Source organism: Heterodontus francisci, chromosome 12 (assembly GCF_036365525.1).
Source record: "Heterodontus francisci isolate sHetFra1 chromosome 12, sHetFra1.hap1, whole genome shotgun sequence".
NCBI classification, from domain to species: Eukaryota; Metazoa; Chordata; class Chondrichthyes; order Heterodontiformes; family Heterodontidae; genus Heterodontus; species Heterodontus francisci.
Genome location: NC_090382.1, coordinates 100,262,416 through 100,277,387, shown reverse-complemented (window position 1 = coordinate 100,277,387; position 14,972 = coordinate 100,262,416). Strand labels below are relative to the sequence as shown.

Sequence of the window (14,972 nt, the reverse complement as noted above, 5' to 3'; positions counted from 1 at the left end):
ACACCCTTTTTAGATGTCTGATTGTGGTTACTGACATACCGTAGAAAAAGATAAAAGAAAACAACCCAAACCTCCACTTGGAGCTGGTTCAACTTTTTTCTCAAGTCTGTGGTGTCCTCCCCAGAGTTCAGCTTCTTGTGGAAATCCAGTTCTGCATCCAGTAACTCCTTCTGTGCCTAAACAGTCAAAAAGAAAAATAATCAATCCTTATATCAACATATCTTTTAGCCAGCATGTAATCTTTATACAACAGCAACAAAGATTAATTTATCACATTGTTGTCACGCACACCAGATGTGCGATGACACAAAAATCATGGACTAACATTTAAGAGTTATGAAAAACGGACTTTGTCTTTTTTTTAAAAAATTAACGTTTAACTTAAAATGTGAACAATGGTCCAAGATGGCTGCCAAAGGAAAAAGAGGATTGGTCTTTTGCAATATTCAAACTGACTAAGACAAAGGACAAATCTTCAAAGCCAAAAGGTGTGAATAAAACCCATTTTACACCAATCCTGAAAACATTCCAGAATTGAATAAAAGCAAAATACTGCGGATGCTGGAAATCTGAAACAAAAACAAGAAATGCTGGATTCACTCAGCAGGTCTGGCAGCATCTGTGGAAAGAGAAGCAGAGTTAACGTTTCAGGTCAGTGACCCTTCTTCGGAACTGACAAATATTAGAAAAGTCACAGATTATAAACAAGTGAGGTGGGGGTTGGGCAAGAGATAACAAAGGAGAAGGTGCAGATTGGACCAGGCCACATAGCTGACCAAAAGGTCACGGAGCAAAGGCAAACAATATGTTAATGGTGTGTTGAAAGACAAAGCATTAGTACAGATTAGGTGTGAATATACTGAATATTGAACAGCAGCAAGTGCAAACCTGAAGAAAAACAACCTGGAAAACCTGTTTTTCTTCAGATTTGCACTTGCTGCTGTTCAATATTCAGTATATTCACACCTAATCTGTACTAACGCTTTGTCTTTCAACACACCATTAACATATTGTTTGCCCTTGCTCCGTGACCTTTTGGTCAGCTATGTGGCCTGGTCCAATCTGCACCTTCTCCTTTGTTATCTCTTGCCCAACCCCCACCTCACTTGTTTATAATCTGTGACTTTTCTAATATTTGTCAGTTCCGAAGAAGGGTCACTGACCCGAAACGTTAACCCAGAATTGAATGTTGTCGTCTTAAAACAAAAGAGGTGTGAAGGAGCCACATCCTGGGACACTGCAATCACCATGGGGAAGAGAGGAGAATGTTTCCTACCAGGAGGTGAGAGGTAACAGTTTTACCTTTTAAAAAACAAAGTGACGCCCGACAACGCAGCCCAGCGCCGACATCATTGGGGTGCTCCCAGCTTCGCACATGCGCAGAACGGACTCTTGCTGGCAGTCGGGTGCTGCGCATGCGCAGCCTACGTCAGCACCCGGTTTGCCAGGACTACTCTGCGCATCCACATGAAAACATCATTGCGTACTGCAACGTCCACTCGCCGCCCGCCTCGCCACCTCCATCACCTCAGCCACTCGCTCCCTGCTTCAAACCCCCCCACCCCACCCAACCTGTCGCTTCCCGCCTCGCCACTTCTCCCCTCTTGGCCACTTGCTCCCTGATTCACCATCCCGCACCCACCTACCCCCCCACCTACCTCTGGGCCACTCACTCACGGCCTCATCGCTTCCTCCTTTCTGCTCTGCCTCTGCTCCCTCCCGGGATCGCTGCCTCTCTTCCCCGCATGGGGCAAGCAGGGGACAGGAGGGTGACGACAAGGAAGAAGCAGCAGGGAGCAGAAGTGGGAGCGAGCGGGGAGCAGAAGCAGAGCAGAGGGGAGGAAGTGGTGAGTCCAGGAGCGAGCGGCTGAGGGGAGGAAGCGGAGAGGTGGGGAGCAAGTGGCCGACAGGTGGGAGTGGTGAAATGGGGAGAGTGTGGCCGGAGGGGGGGGCGGAGTGGAAAAAGAGATGTGGCGAGGCAGGGATCGAACGGCGAGCCAATGGGCGCGGGAGGCACAGGCGAAGAGAAGCGCGATGGCAAAAGGGAGCAGGGTACTCGAGGGTGGGATGGAGGTGACAATCGCAGCCACTATGGGGATTTAAGTTTCATTTGTTTTTGTGATAAATTGAGCAGCACCATCTTTATTACTGGCAACTGCCAGAAACATCCTAGACAGTGACGTTTCAGTGCATGAGGCTGCATTTGAGCATGTGCAAGGACTGACCCACTCAGTGGTTGCATTGTCAGCAAATGCAGCCTTTAAAAAATGACAGCGAGAGAGAGGAACAGAGAGAGACTGACCCAGAAGGTGAAGGCACTTGTAACTTGTAACGCGAGTTCCACCTAAGCTAGGAAGCACAGTGCCCTGCTGAAAAAAATCTTTCATCTACAGTATACAGCTGTGAGAGCTAGAAGTAATGAATCACCTTCAATAAAGCCTTCAATCAAGAGAGAAATCTACAATCATCTCAGGCTTGCATCCATCTAGAACTTGACCCTCAAGAGAATTCAACAGGTTTATCCTAACTTTTCCCCCCCCACAAAAACACCTTCCTCCTTCCCTTTTCTATCTGTTTTTTGTCTGTGTGTGTGTGTATGCATGTGCAAACGAATGTATGAGTGGATCTGGTTGCGACAATTTTGGGATGATACATTGTTCAATAAACAATTGACTATGTTTTAAAAACCTACAAGAAAACCTGTCGCTGTCTGTTTATTTGAAAAATAAGGCACCAAAGGGCTAACCTCTAATACTTGCTGCAGTCAGCTGGGGGGTTGAACAGTGGGAACCACCCACATCACAGGGCCGTAACAGCTGTTTGCGGAACCAGGCAAATTAGCTTCCACATTTCCCCATACTATAACACAGAAAGCACTTTTAAAAAAATGCCTAATTGGCAGAAGTGATTTGGGATGTACTGCAGTCAAGAAAGGCACTAGACAAATGCCTGTCAGAAGGTTGGGGTTCAAACCCCACTACAGAGACTTGAGCACATAACTGTAGGCTGACATTCCTGTGCAGCACCGAGGGAGTACTGTTCTGTCGGAGGTGCCGTCTTTCAAATGAAATATTAAAACTGAGGCTCCGTCTGTCTGCTCACATGGACATAAAAGATCTTATGGCGCTATTTGAAGAGGAGCAAATGTGTTCTCCCGGTGTCCTGATTAACATTTATCCGTCAATCATCAGTTCAAAAAAAACCCAGGTTCTGGTCATTATCTCAGTGCTGTTTGTATAACCTTGCTGTGCACAAACTGAATGCCACATTTCCTACATTATAACAGTGATTACATTTCAAAAAGTAATGTCATTGTCTATAAAGTACTTCGAGACATCCAGAAATTGTAAAAGGTGCTAAATAAACACAAGTTCTTTCTTTACAGTAGTGCTATGCTTTGTGCTAACTCGAGCACCTGGTCAACACTGAACCTTTGGAGCCATCTTTCTTTTCTATGCTTCTGATGCCACATAGAGCAGGGATCAAACTTGCTGTGATCCATGATTGTGACTGTTACTAAAATATTAATGGATGACACTGGTTATTCATCATGGGCATCAGTAAGAGTGTGTAAAATATTTATGTACATTTATCACTAACTGTGCATCATTTGAAAGCATCTTGAGCACTATAAGCAGGGGGCATTCTGTTCCCTGGTGCCTCTCTCTAATTAATCCTGAGGCTTACCTGCTTTTGCTCAAATTCTATTCAACAGCACATATGACAGTCTCAAAAGATATTTCAACTCAAAGGCAAATATCTCTAAGTATAACACAGGAACAATTTCCATTTACCCACTCTGCTCCCAGTTTCATTCCCAAGCTTCTCAAATCAGAAAATTAAAATACTATCAGCACCAATTCCCCAGGGCATGAAGCAAGCTCACTGAAATGTGCTTGACTTAAGGAAAGATCTCAGAAGCAAAAGAACAAAGTTAGAAGATTTTTCCCCAAATTGCTGCAGAACAGACTTAACCTTTCTATCTGTGCTGAATTTTAACCTGACCGGGGGTGAACAGGACAGTCTTCAAAAATAAAAAGCATTTAATTCTTAAAAAGCAGAAAATTAAACAATAAAAATCAGTTAAGTCTGTTCGAAAGCAAATTGATTCATTCATCTCAACATACTCAATTCCCATGGTAACTACATGCAGTTCAGATAAAACAACTTTAAAGAACAGAAAAAGGCCATTCAGCCCAAACACTTTTAAAAACAGATCAGCTTAGTCACTTGCTCACCATATCCCTCAATCTTATTCATAATCCAGAATGGACCCAATTATTTATTCAATCCGTTTATACTGTCTGCTTTAACAACCTTCCCAGAAAACTATTTCCATTACTAATACCCCCCAAATAAAAGAAATTTAATCAGACTTCCTATTAACTTCCTTTTTTTTTTGTAAGGCAATGATTAACCACACACTAAAAATTTGGAAACTAACATCAGATTTTGATTTTAGTTGTGATGGAACCGATGATGTTGATGCCGATGTTGCTTTCAGTTCATCTCGCAATTGTGATATTCTTTCTGTCAAGTCTTTAATGGTGTTCATTATTTTAGCCCTCTCCTCTGCTTTCATAGTTTTATTCTTTTCCAGCTTGCAAATTAATACCTGAATTGTGAAAAAAAAAAATTTTGTTACAAACGTTTCTTACCCTCAACCAGATAACATATCAGCAGCTGCGCTAAATGAACACCATTATATATTAACCACGTAAAAAAAACTAGTGTATCGGTTTGACATGACAACAAGGGAGGGACAAACACAAGAAGAGCAAGTCTCATACAATGGGCAAAAGGACAGGAAAAGTTGGATGGGCTAAATGCAGATCTAAGAACAGATGCAAAGACCAAACAGATGAAGACACACAATCTGCAGAAAAACATTGAACATGTTGTTGCCTCCCAAATCCATGCCCATCTTTCCCTCACCTTCATGTTTGGGGCTATCCCAGATCAGGTGTACTTCTCAGATGATCACTCTCACTCAAGGTTGAGAAAGACAGGTCCTAAAGACACTTGGAAGGGTCTGAAGGACTGATCTAACTCTCCCTTAAGGAAAGGAACCAGCTGAGAATATTACTATCCTCCACATATCTGGCTGAAACTTGTTAAAAAGGCGAATAATTACACAGATATTATAAGGATCCAAGAATTTCTCCTCAGTAATGTACCATCCCACCAGCGTACGGAGACAGGTTCACGAGTTAACGATACAGAAAGACTATTTGAGACAATATGATACCTAAATTATATATAATTAAGAACCGAACACGCAATTCACAGTAGGCGAGACAGTCAATTGCAACATTAATAGTTCTAGGAAAAGTATAAACTTGTTTCCAGTCGAGAATTCAATTTTTAAACCTAAATATTGTTACAGTAAAATATTTAAGATATTAATCAATTGTTAAACTAACATTTACCTTAAATCCTTGAGTAGAAGGTCACAGAATTTTGCGAGATACCTCTGTCCCAGTTAAGGGAGAATTATCCTTGCCTCACCCCAATAGCACTACCTTTACTGCGAGACACGTTGGAGTGAGTCCAATGAATCTAAAAATCTACTGTGTGGTTCCAATATTTATAGTTTCCAAGGTAAATAACTTTTTTTTTTACATATGGGGGCATTACTTCTTATGCAAGTAGGCTTGTCTCCCTTTTTCCCCCAATAAGGCAGTATAACAGATAACTTCTAGTTAAAATCCACCTTTTTTGATTTTGAGCAAGGGCTAGGCTAGCAGCAAGCTGCGAGTCTCTTGTGGTGCTCAATTTCCCATTAGTCATCTAACTGTGTTTCAAGATTATAGTTCAGTTTTTTGGGTTTGGTCAGTTTAGTCAAAAATTCGGTTGACTGTGATTTAGTGGTGGCTGCCTAGAACCATTTCATCAACTATTACACTGTGGTAGCTTACATGATTGATCGTAAAAATGTTAACATCAATAGTTTACCGTGCGATGAAAGTTAGTGACCTTCTGGATTGCGAGTCTGGGGAATTAGTAATGGAAAATAACGAGATGCCAGAAAAATTGAACAGGTATTTTGCATCAAACTTCACCATAGAGACGACAAGTAACATCCCAGAAGTAGTTGTAAATCAGGAAATGGAAGGAAGGGAGGAACTCAAGAAAATTACAATCACTAGGGAAGTGGTACTGAACAAATTGTTGGAGCTGCGGGCTGACAAGTCCCTGGTCCTGATGGACGTCACCCTAGGGTATTAAAAGTGGCTAGTGAGATAGCTGATGTGTTAGTTGTAATTTTCCAAAACTCCCTAGATTCGGGGAAGGTTCCATTAGATTGGAAAATAGTCAATGTAACTCCTTTATTCAAAATGGGAGGGAGACAGAAAGCAGGAGACCTCAGGCCAGTTAGCTTAACATCTGTCATAGGGACAATGTTAGAAACTATCAAAGACGTTATAACAGACCACTTAAAAAAATTCAAGGTAATCAGGCAGAGTCAACATGGTTTTGAGAAAGGGAAATCATGTTTAACCAATTTATTGGAGTTCTTTGAAGAAGTAACGCATGCTGTGGACAAAGGCAAAGCGGTACTTAAATTTCAAGAAGGCATTTGGTAAGGTGCCACATCAAAGATTATTGCGGAAAATAAAAGCGCATGGGTGTAGGGGGTAACCTATTGGCATGGATAGAAGATGGCTAGCTAACAGGAAACAAAGAGTAGGCATAAATGGGTCATTTTCTGGTTGGCAAGATGTAACAAGTGGTGAGCCACAGGGTTCAGTGCTGGGGCCTCAACTTTTTGGATGAAGGGACCAAAGGTATAGTTGCCAAATTTGCTGTTGACACAAAGATAGGTAGGAAAGTAACTTGTGAAGAGGACATAAGGAGGCTACAAAGGGATATAGATAGGTTAAGTGAGCAGATAAAGATCTGGCAAACGGAGCATAATGTGGAAAAGTGTGAAATTGTCCATTTTGGCAGGGAGAATAAAAAATAAACATCTTATCTAAATAGTGAGAGATTGCAGAGCTGAGAGATGCAGAGGGATCTTGGTGTCTTAGTGCACGATTTGCAACGGGTTAGTATGCAAGTACAAGAATTAGGAAAGCTAATAGAATGTTATCATTTATTGCGAGGGGAATTGAATCCAGAAGTAAGGCGGTTATGCTTCAGCTAAACAGAGCATTGGTGAGACCACATGTGGAGTACTGTGTACAGTATTGGTCTTATTTAAGGAAGGATGCAAATGCATTGGAAGCAGTTCAGAGGAGGTTTATTGGACTAATACCCTGGAATGGGCAGGTTGTCTTATGTATCCACTGGAGTTTAGAAGAGTCAGAGGCAACTTAATTGAAACATAGAGGATCCTGTGGGATCTTCACACGGTGGATGTGGTAAGGACGTTTCCTCTTGTGGGAGAATCTAGAACAAGGGGTCATCCATTTAAAACAGAGATGAGGAGAAATGTTTTTTCTCTCAGAGGGTCGTGAGTCTTTGGAACTCTCTTCAAGAGGCAGTGGAAGCAGAGTCTGTATATTTTTATGGCAGAGGTAGATAGATTCTTGACAAGCAAGGGGGTGAAAGGTTATCAGGGGTAACTGGGAATGTGGAGTTCAGGTTATAATTAGATCAGCCATGATCTTGTTGAATGGCAGAGCAGGCTCCAGGGGCTAAGTGGCCTAATCCTGCTCCCAATTCATATGTTCGTATATGTGCTTTCAGAAACTGACTATGTTCCAAGATGAGGCAAGCCCTTCGACAGGGGCATATCAGAGGCATGTCCATAAACTTTAACATTTTAGAAAGATGAACTCTGTTTTTAATTTTTTAAATCCGAATTCATAGGAAAATAATTTTTAACCTTATAACCCCTCATTATGGCTGGCTTCATTCACATCGGATTGCCAGCATGGACTTTGACTAACACATTACTCTAAGAGGATGACAATTTAGACAATTTCAACATTTTGGAAGAGGAGCAATCTTGATTTAAAAAAAAAACTTAACCATGATCAAAAGGCAACTGTTGATGAGGTGTTCCGCGCTGTCTACGAAGGAGAAAGCAAAGCATCGTTTTTGGATCACCCCTCAGGAACAGGGAAAAACTTTGTTTACAAACTCTCATGCATATTATACGATGCAAAGGAGATGCCGTTTTGCCATGCATTTCAACTGGCATAACCTCCCTCTACTCTTCGCAGGGGAGGTTGAACAGCACATTCGCTTTTTAAAATTCCAATTACTAATTCACGAGTCTTCAACATGCAAATTGAAAGCAAATTCTGAAGAAGCAGAACTTGTTAGAAAGTCAAATTTATTATGCGATGAAGCTGCAATAATGCTAACATATTGCTTCCTGGCGGAGATGGTTGATTTAACGATTTAATGATTAACGATATTATATTCGGAGGGAAAATTGTTCTGCTGGGAGGTGATTTTCAACAGCTCCGACCAGTCCTTCCTTGAGCACTGAAAGGATAAATTGTAGGAAATTGTATCAATGATGATGATGGCAGATTCTTCGCAGGCAAATATCATGCGAAGGCTCGTCTCTGTGGTGATTGGCATGAGTGTTGGCGACTGAAGAGGCCAATTCTTCATCTGCAGGCTCTTGAGCAGTTGGGGCACAAGAACTCCTGATTTGGAGGGGCTCTGGTATGAGCAGACTCTTTCCGTTGTCTGAGCCTTTCTTCACATCTGTTTGTTTCAAACTTGTAGGCTGCTTTCCTGGGATGTGCGTGCCAGCTGTCTCTGGCGGCTGCCTCCTGCTTCTACACCCATTGGTCAATGTCAGCCAGAGAGCTGTTTTTTCAGCTGGTCTTTGAACAGTTTGCGACATGCACCTCGATCTCACTTACTGGAACTGCTTTTGGAATCCTCTGTGCATGACACATGTCCTGCCCAGCCTAATTGGCAATGTGAGAGAATGCATTCAACGATAGGCATATTGACTCTGTTGAGGACTTCATTGTTTGTGATTTAGTCCTGCCATCTGATATTCATGATGGTTCAAATACAGACAGTCTCATTTGTTTTCCTGTACAGAACCCATGATTCTGACCCATACAAGGTGGTGACAATGACAACTGCACGGTATACTTAAATTTTAGTAGAGATACGTAGTGAATGGTTTCGACAGATGCACTTTGAGAGGTGGCCAAAGGAGCTGTTGGCCTTGGACAGTTGATTGTCTATGCCCCTGTTGACAATGATATCATGTGAAATAATGCTACCGACATAGGTAAACTATTCTACAGCACTGAGGTTGCTACCGTCAAAACCGATCTGCGGTCGATTGTAATTTCCTCAGAGTCACGGCTGGGACAGCACTTTTCTTTCGGCTAATAGTAAGGTCAAAGGCATTTGCTGCCTCAGAGAAACAGTTTACGATGCTTCCTGTGTGTGTGCCAGAAAGGAGCAATCGTCAGCAAACAGAAGCTCCATCAAAAGCTCTTCTGTGGTTTTGGTACGTGTCAGTTGTAGTCGCAAGCTGAAGAGACTGCTGTCTGTTCGGAAGCAGATGTATTTGCCCTGTCAAGCCTGCCTTTACCTCTTGAAGTGTCATACTAAAGAAAATAGAGAAAAGGGTCGGTGCCAGAACACACCCTTGCTTACCACCACTGGAGGTAGGGAAGCTGTCAGAGGGCTCCATTCTGCTTGACCTGACCTTTCCGGCCTTGTTGCAGTTGACAAAGAATGATGAGGAATCTTGGAAGGCACCCCAATCTGGATAGTATCTTCCAAAGTCTGTCTCAGCTGACTGTATCGAATACCTTGGTGAGATCTACAAAAGTTGTTCTCTACACTTCTCCTGGATCTGCCTCAGCACAAATATCATGTCTGTTGTAGCCCGATTGGATCTGAAACTGCACTGACTTTCATGGAGGCTTTCTTCAGCTATTGTCAGAACAAGTCAATTTAGAAGCATGCAGGCCAAGATTTTGCCTACAATGGAGACTAAGGTGATGATTCTGCAGTTTGAGCAGTCAGACTTCTCTGCCTTCTTTATGCAGAGGGAGACTATCACTGCATCTCTGAGGCACTGTTCCTTTCTCCCAACATGCTGTAAATAAATGTGTACACCCATCAAGGATCACATCTCCTCCCTGTCCATAGACCTCAGCTGGAATCCCATCTGTTACGGTTAAGTGAGAAGGGGTAGAAGGGCTTCCCTCTTTTCCCTCTCCTTGTTTGACACAGCAGATTTAATTCTTTCTTAAAGTGGATGTACTGGCCAATTCAGTAGATGTCTGATTACTTAGTTTCTCTGATCAATACAAGAACCAATCGGACAGGTTTTCTTAAGTTTAAGAAAGAGGTTAACTTTATTATACCTATACTGAACTAATAAAAATAACAATGCGCCAACTTTCACTCACACAAATAGGTTACAGAGTGGGGAAAGGTAGATCGGTTGAGTTAGAGTCCATAGATAAAAAGGTACACAGTCTATGGGGTTTGGTGATTCGGCTGGCTTCTAGCTGAATTTTGTGATCCTGAGGCTCTTAGTCTGGCGCGGTAGATGACTGGTTCAGTGGGTCTCTTGGAGACAGCAATGTGGATGATTTCCTCCAACGGGGCTTCTGATTGCAGCGGGAGCATGCAAAGGTGGCCAATAACCAAGCAAGATGTGAACGCTTTCAAACTGGGCGAGAGAGAGGGAGAGACAGCCCACTTAGGGTCTGCACGTGTCAGAGTCCAGTTGTTTCTCCTTTGATGCAGAGAAACAGCTTAAAACCAGAGATGGGTAGGGGCTTGTCACATGACACTCTGATTCAAACATAGCAGTTAGCAGTATTTCGCTGCTTTCTGAAAGAACAAGTAGCTCCTTTAAACTTCCTGGGTCTTGGTTTTTGCTGATCAGAGATTTTGTTTCCCTCCTCACAAGCATTGCAGTGTAGGATACGGTGCTGTAAATTCTGTGACCACCCTAAGCTTTTCTTTAATAAATGTCGTTAAAAAAAAATTCAGATCTCCCATCAGTGGATTAAAGAACATTTTCAACAAAGCACCTTGATCTGACACCATCTATTCCGGGGACTTTGTGCGATTTTAGTGTGCTGTTGTGGTATTGATCGCTTCTTGGGCTGGTGGTTCATCCAGCTCAGACCTCACTTCCCTCTGGGAGATCTTTACGATGGGCACCTCCTGCACCATCTACTGATCACCAAATAGATGCTCAAAGTGTCTATCTACCAGACATAAAAGCAGTTTTCCAGATTAAGCTTGAAGACAGACTCTGCAGTGACCCCACTCCGGGCAGTAATATTAAGCGAGCAGGGCAGTGGAAACAGTTGAAATTCATCCTACAGGAAACAGCTGCAGAAGTGGTTGGCTTCTCAAGCAGAAGAAACCAAGATTGGTTTGATGAAAGTGACTTGGAAATGTAAGAGCTTCTTCAAAAGAAACCCTCCTGCCACAACAGATTACTTGCATGCCTTGATGACCATGCTGCAAAAGCTGCATACAGAGAAGCCTGCAGCACTCTACAAACCACCCTCAGACTTCCAAAACAACTAATGGACAGTGCTCACTGAGAGGACACAAATGTACGCAGATATGAGATCTTTCTATGAAGCCTTGAGATCAGTATATGGACCTTCCCACGTGGTGCAGGCACCACTAAAATCCTAGGATGGCAAAACCTTGCGCACAGATAAAGAAAGGATCCATCTTGAACCAATGGTCCCAACACTTTGGGAAGTTGTATTCGCAAAAGCAATGTATGGCCACAATTGATGAAATTCAAACTGGAAGAAAATACGAGAGCAACAGCCAATGAAAAGGTACTTGCAAACTGGCTTCTTAAATTAGGGGATGGAATATTGGGAGATTCAATTGAAATACTGGAAAATTATTTTTCTGAGGAGTCAAATCGTCCAGACTTTCTATTTGGTGAATCACAAATTTGTTACAGCACAGAAGGGGGCCATTCAGCCCATTATGTCTACACCGGCTCTCCGAGTGAGCAATTCATTTCGTGCCATTTTGCACCCCCTTCTCCCCACAACCCTGTATAATTTTCCTTTTCAGGTAACTATCTAATTCCCTTTGAATGCCTCGATTGGACCTGACTTCACTGCACTCTCTGGCAGTCCATTCCAGATCATAACTACTCGTTGCGTGAAAAAGTTTTTCATGTCGCCATTGCTTCTTTTGCCAATTACCTTGAATCTGTGCCCTCTCAATCTTGATCCTTTTACGAGTGGGAACAGTTTCTCCCTATCTACTCTGTCCAAACCCCTCATGATTTTGAATACCTCTATCAAATCTCCTCTCAGCCTTCTCTTCTCCAAGGAAATCAGTCCCAACTTCTCCAATCTAACTTTGCAAATGAAGTTCCTCATCCCTGGAACCATTTGACATATTAGATACAAATTATTCGAAAGTTATTCGTTGTGCTAAAAATGAAGTCACACTAGATTTTAATGAAAAGGTTTTAGAAAAGCTGTCAGGAGAACTAAAAGAATACATCAGCATTGACTCTATAGACAAAGATGATGACAGTCTCCACCCTCCACAGTTTCTACAATCAAACTCTAATGGGCATGTAACCGCACAAATTTAGACTCAAAGAAGGAGACATAAAGTTGCTACAACACTTGAATTCTAAACAAGGACTTTGTAATGGAAGATAGGTATTTCGGAAGCTGTTTTCTTCAATGATAGATGCTGAAATTAAGGAATCAAGGAAACAGAGTATTTATTCCTCAAACAGTATTGAGCCCCTCAGATGTAAATCTATAAAAAAAGAGATACGGCCAGATTTTTGACAAAGTTTATATTCCTAGGGCTGTTTTTACACATGAACAGCTTTATGTAGCTTTTTCTAGAATGAAACATTTTGACTCTGTTAGTCTTTGGTGAAAGAATAACCAGAAATCCTGTATTTGAAGAAGTACTGTTGTAATTGTGACGGAAAACCCACATGCAAATGGAAAAATATTAATTTCATCGTATGAAACTTTACCCAAGACCTTTTACCGGACATTACAAATTGCTTTTGAAAAAGCAGAACAGAACAGCTAAAGATGGCCACGCACAATTTGCATATGAGAAGCCAAAGGCCAGCTGGGAAACAGAGGTGATTGCCCCGTCTAGCTAGAACAATGGGGGTGTTCCTTGATTGAATTAACTAAAATGGTTTTGTCAACATTGGTCGTTAAAAGCCATCGATACCCATTGACTTGGAAAGAGCCAACCCCCCCACCCCCAAACCAAGTATGCTTGCACAACTTGAGAAGAAATTTGAAATTCAAAAAACCTTCCAGAAACTGGTTTTCAAACAGAGGTGGTCACATGACATACCTGCTTGTGTAACTGAGTTTGTGAATTGTGTCTCTGAGAAAAAAGACTGTAACTGAATTCCAAGGAAGGAACATCTCTCTCTCTCCTGTCTCCCTCTCCAGCCAAGTCCCAGGGGAGCCTCGGTGGCAGCTACTAAGCCTCAAGACTGCAGATCCTTACAGGCAACAAGGAGGATGGATAAAACCACTCTCCTGCCTTTCAGAACCAGAGAAACAAACCCGAATTGTGTACGTGGCTCAGTGAAGACTTCAAAACGTTAACTTCAACTAAGGACACTGAAACTCAGTATTTGAATTCCATTTATTACTGACTTTACTTCAACCTCCCAACTCTTTTCCCCTCTATTTATTTGTGTGTGCGCGCGTGTCCCTCGTACGAATGTGAGCATAGATGAGTCACATATTTTAGTAATTTTAACCGGTTGAGAATGATAAGGTTAATAAACTTACATCTTTCTTGTTTAAACTCAAGAAAACCTGTCTGATTAATTTGTAATTATATTTGAGGACAGTGAGTAAGTGCTCACTGAGGTGGTAAGCTAAATCACTATGTTAAAAGAATAAAACCTGTTGCAGTCAAACCAGAGAAGGGGCGAAAAGGGAGCTAGAGACCCCTTCCTCACCTGGTCGTAACACAATAAATAACAACGTAAATATTTTGTGGGTCTCTGCTAGTTCTCAATTATTTTATGCTGCCTTTCATTTTAAAATTACGTTAGTTGCTTTCCTTTAAGCACTTTTCCCAAAGCTCTTCAGTCAGTTAGAAATCCATTTAATATCATGAGTGCGCCTGGAAAGCTTGACATGCCAGCATGCTTCACTGTGCAGTAAAAAACATGAGGTTTCAGTGCAATTTCATCAATGTTAGAGTGCCTTTTTAAACAATGTTCTCACCTTCTGACATTCAATTTGTTTTTCTAACATTTCTTGTTTCTTTTTCCTCATATCTTGCTGCAATTTTAAAGCTTCCTGAAATCGAAAAACAAAAAAAAAAATGACCACATTTCAAATAAAACTGTTTACATTCTGCAACTACAGTAATCAATTTCAACTGTGAAAATTGCACTAAAATATAAAATTTCAATTATTTATGAAGAAGTTATTTAGCTCAAAATTAAGATAAATTCCCACACACTGTCCAGGTAACTCACAATCAAGTCATAAGTAACTTTGTTATATTGTGTCTGTGGTCTAACTTTAATACATTTTTTTCTCTTAAACATGAAAGTAAGAAACTGTTGTCACATTTCCCAGATCACATGTTAAGAGACTCCATTAAACTGCTAACAGCATGCTATCAGTCTGACTGGATAATTCATTCCAATATTGCATTCTCTCTTCCTCTCTTTGGCCCTGTCCAAAAGGTTTATCGTGCTAATTCCAAAACTTTGCTTTTCTAAAGACCCAAGAATAGAACTTTTCTACAGTAAGGGCAGGCAGAGGAATTGATATGGTACATTTATTTTTTGACTTTATACATCTCTATGTTTTGCTACCAACTTCCCTGTTCTCAAACACTTCAGCAAAATTATGCTCCACCATGTCTTTGTTACCCATTCCATGAAGGTAATCCTCTTTCTTTTTCCCTATTTCCATTCAATCAGGGTCTAGTGGCATCTTCCTTATTTGATGTCATACAATTGGCATGATTTTGTTGTACTTGAGGAGCATGATCGAAATGCAAGCTATTCTTAT

At 41.5% G+C, this 14,972-nt stretch overlaps 1 protein-coding gene across 3 annotated transcripts in view; it reads right to left on the bottom strand.

Moving 5' to 3' along the window:
• The window catches only part of rbm27 (RNA binding motif protein 27), a 217,688-nt gene that overhangs the window by 104,157 nt on the left and 98,559 nt on the right, over window positions 1–14,972 (bottom strand). For all 3 annotated transcript variants that reach the window (XM_068043929.1, XM_068043931.1, XM_068043932.1), the window contains exons 15-17: window positions 14,172–14,246; window positions 4,445–4,615; window positions 72–176 (exon numbers count right to left, since the gene is read on the bottom strand). In XM_068043929.1, the coding sequence (XP_067900030.1) occupies window positions 72–176; window positions 4,445–4,615; window positions 14,172–14,246 (351 nt within the window). The remainder of the gene's footprint in view (window positions 1–71; window positions 177–4,444; window positions 4,616–14,171; window positions 14,247–14,972) is intronic.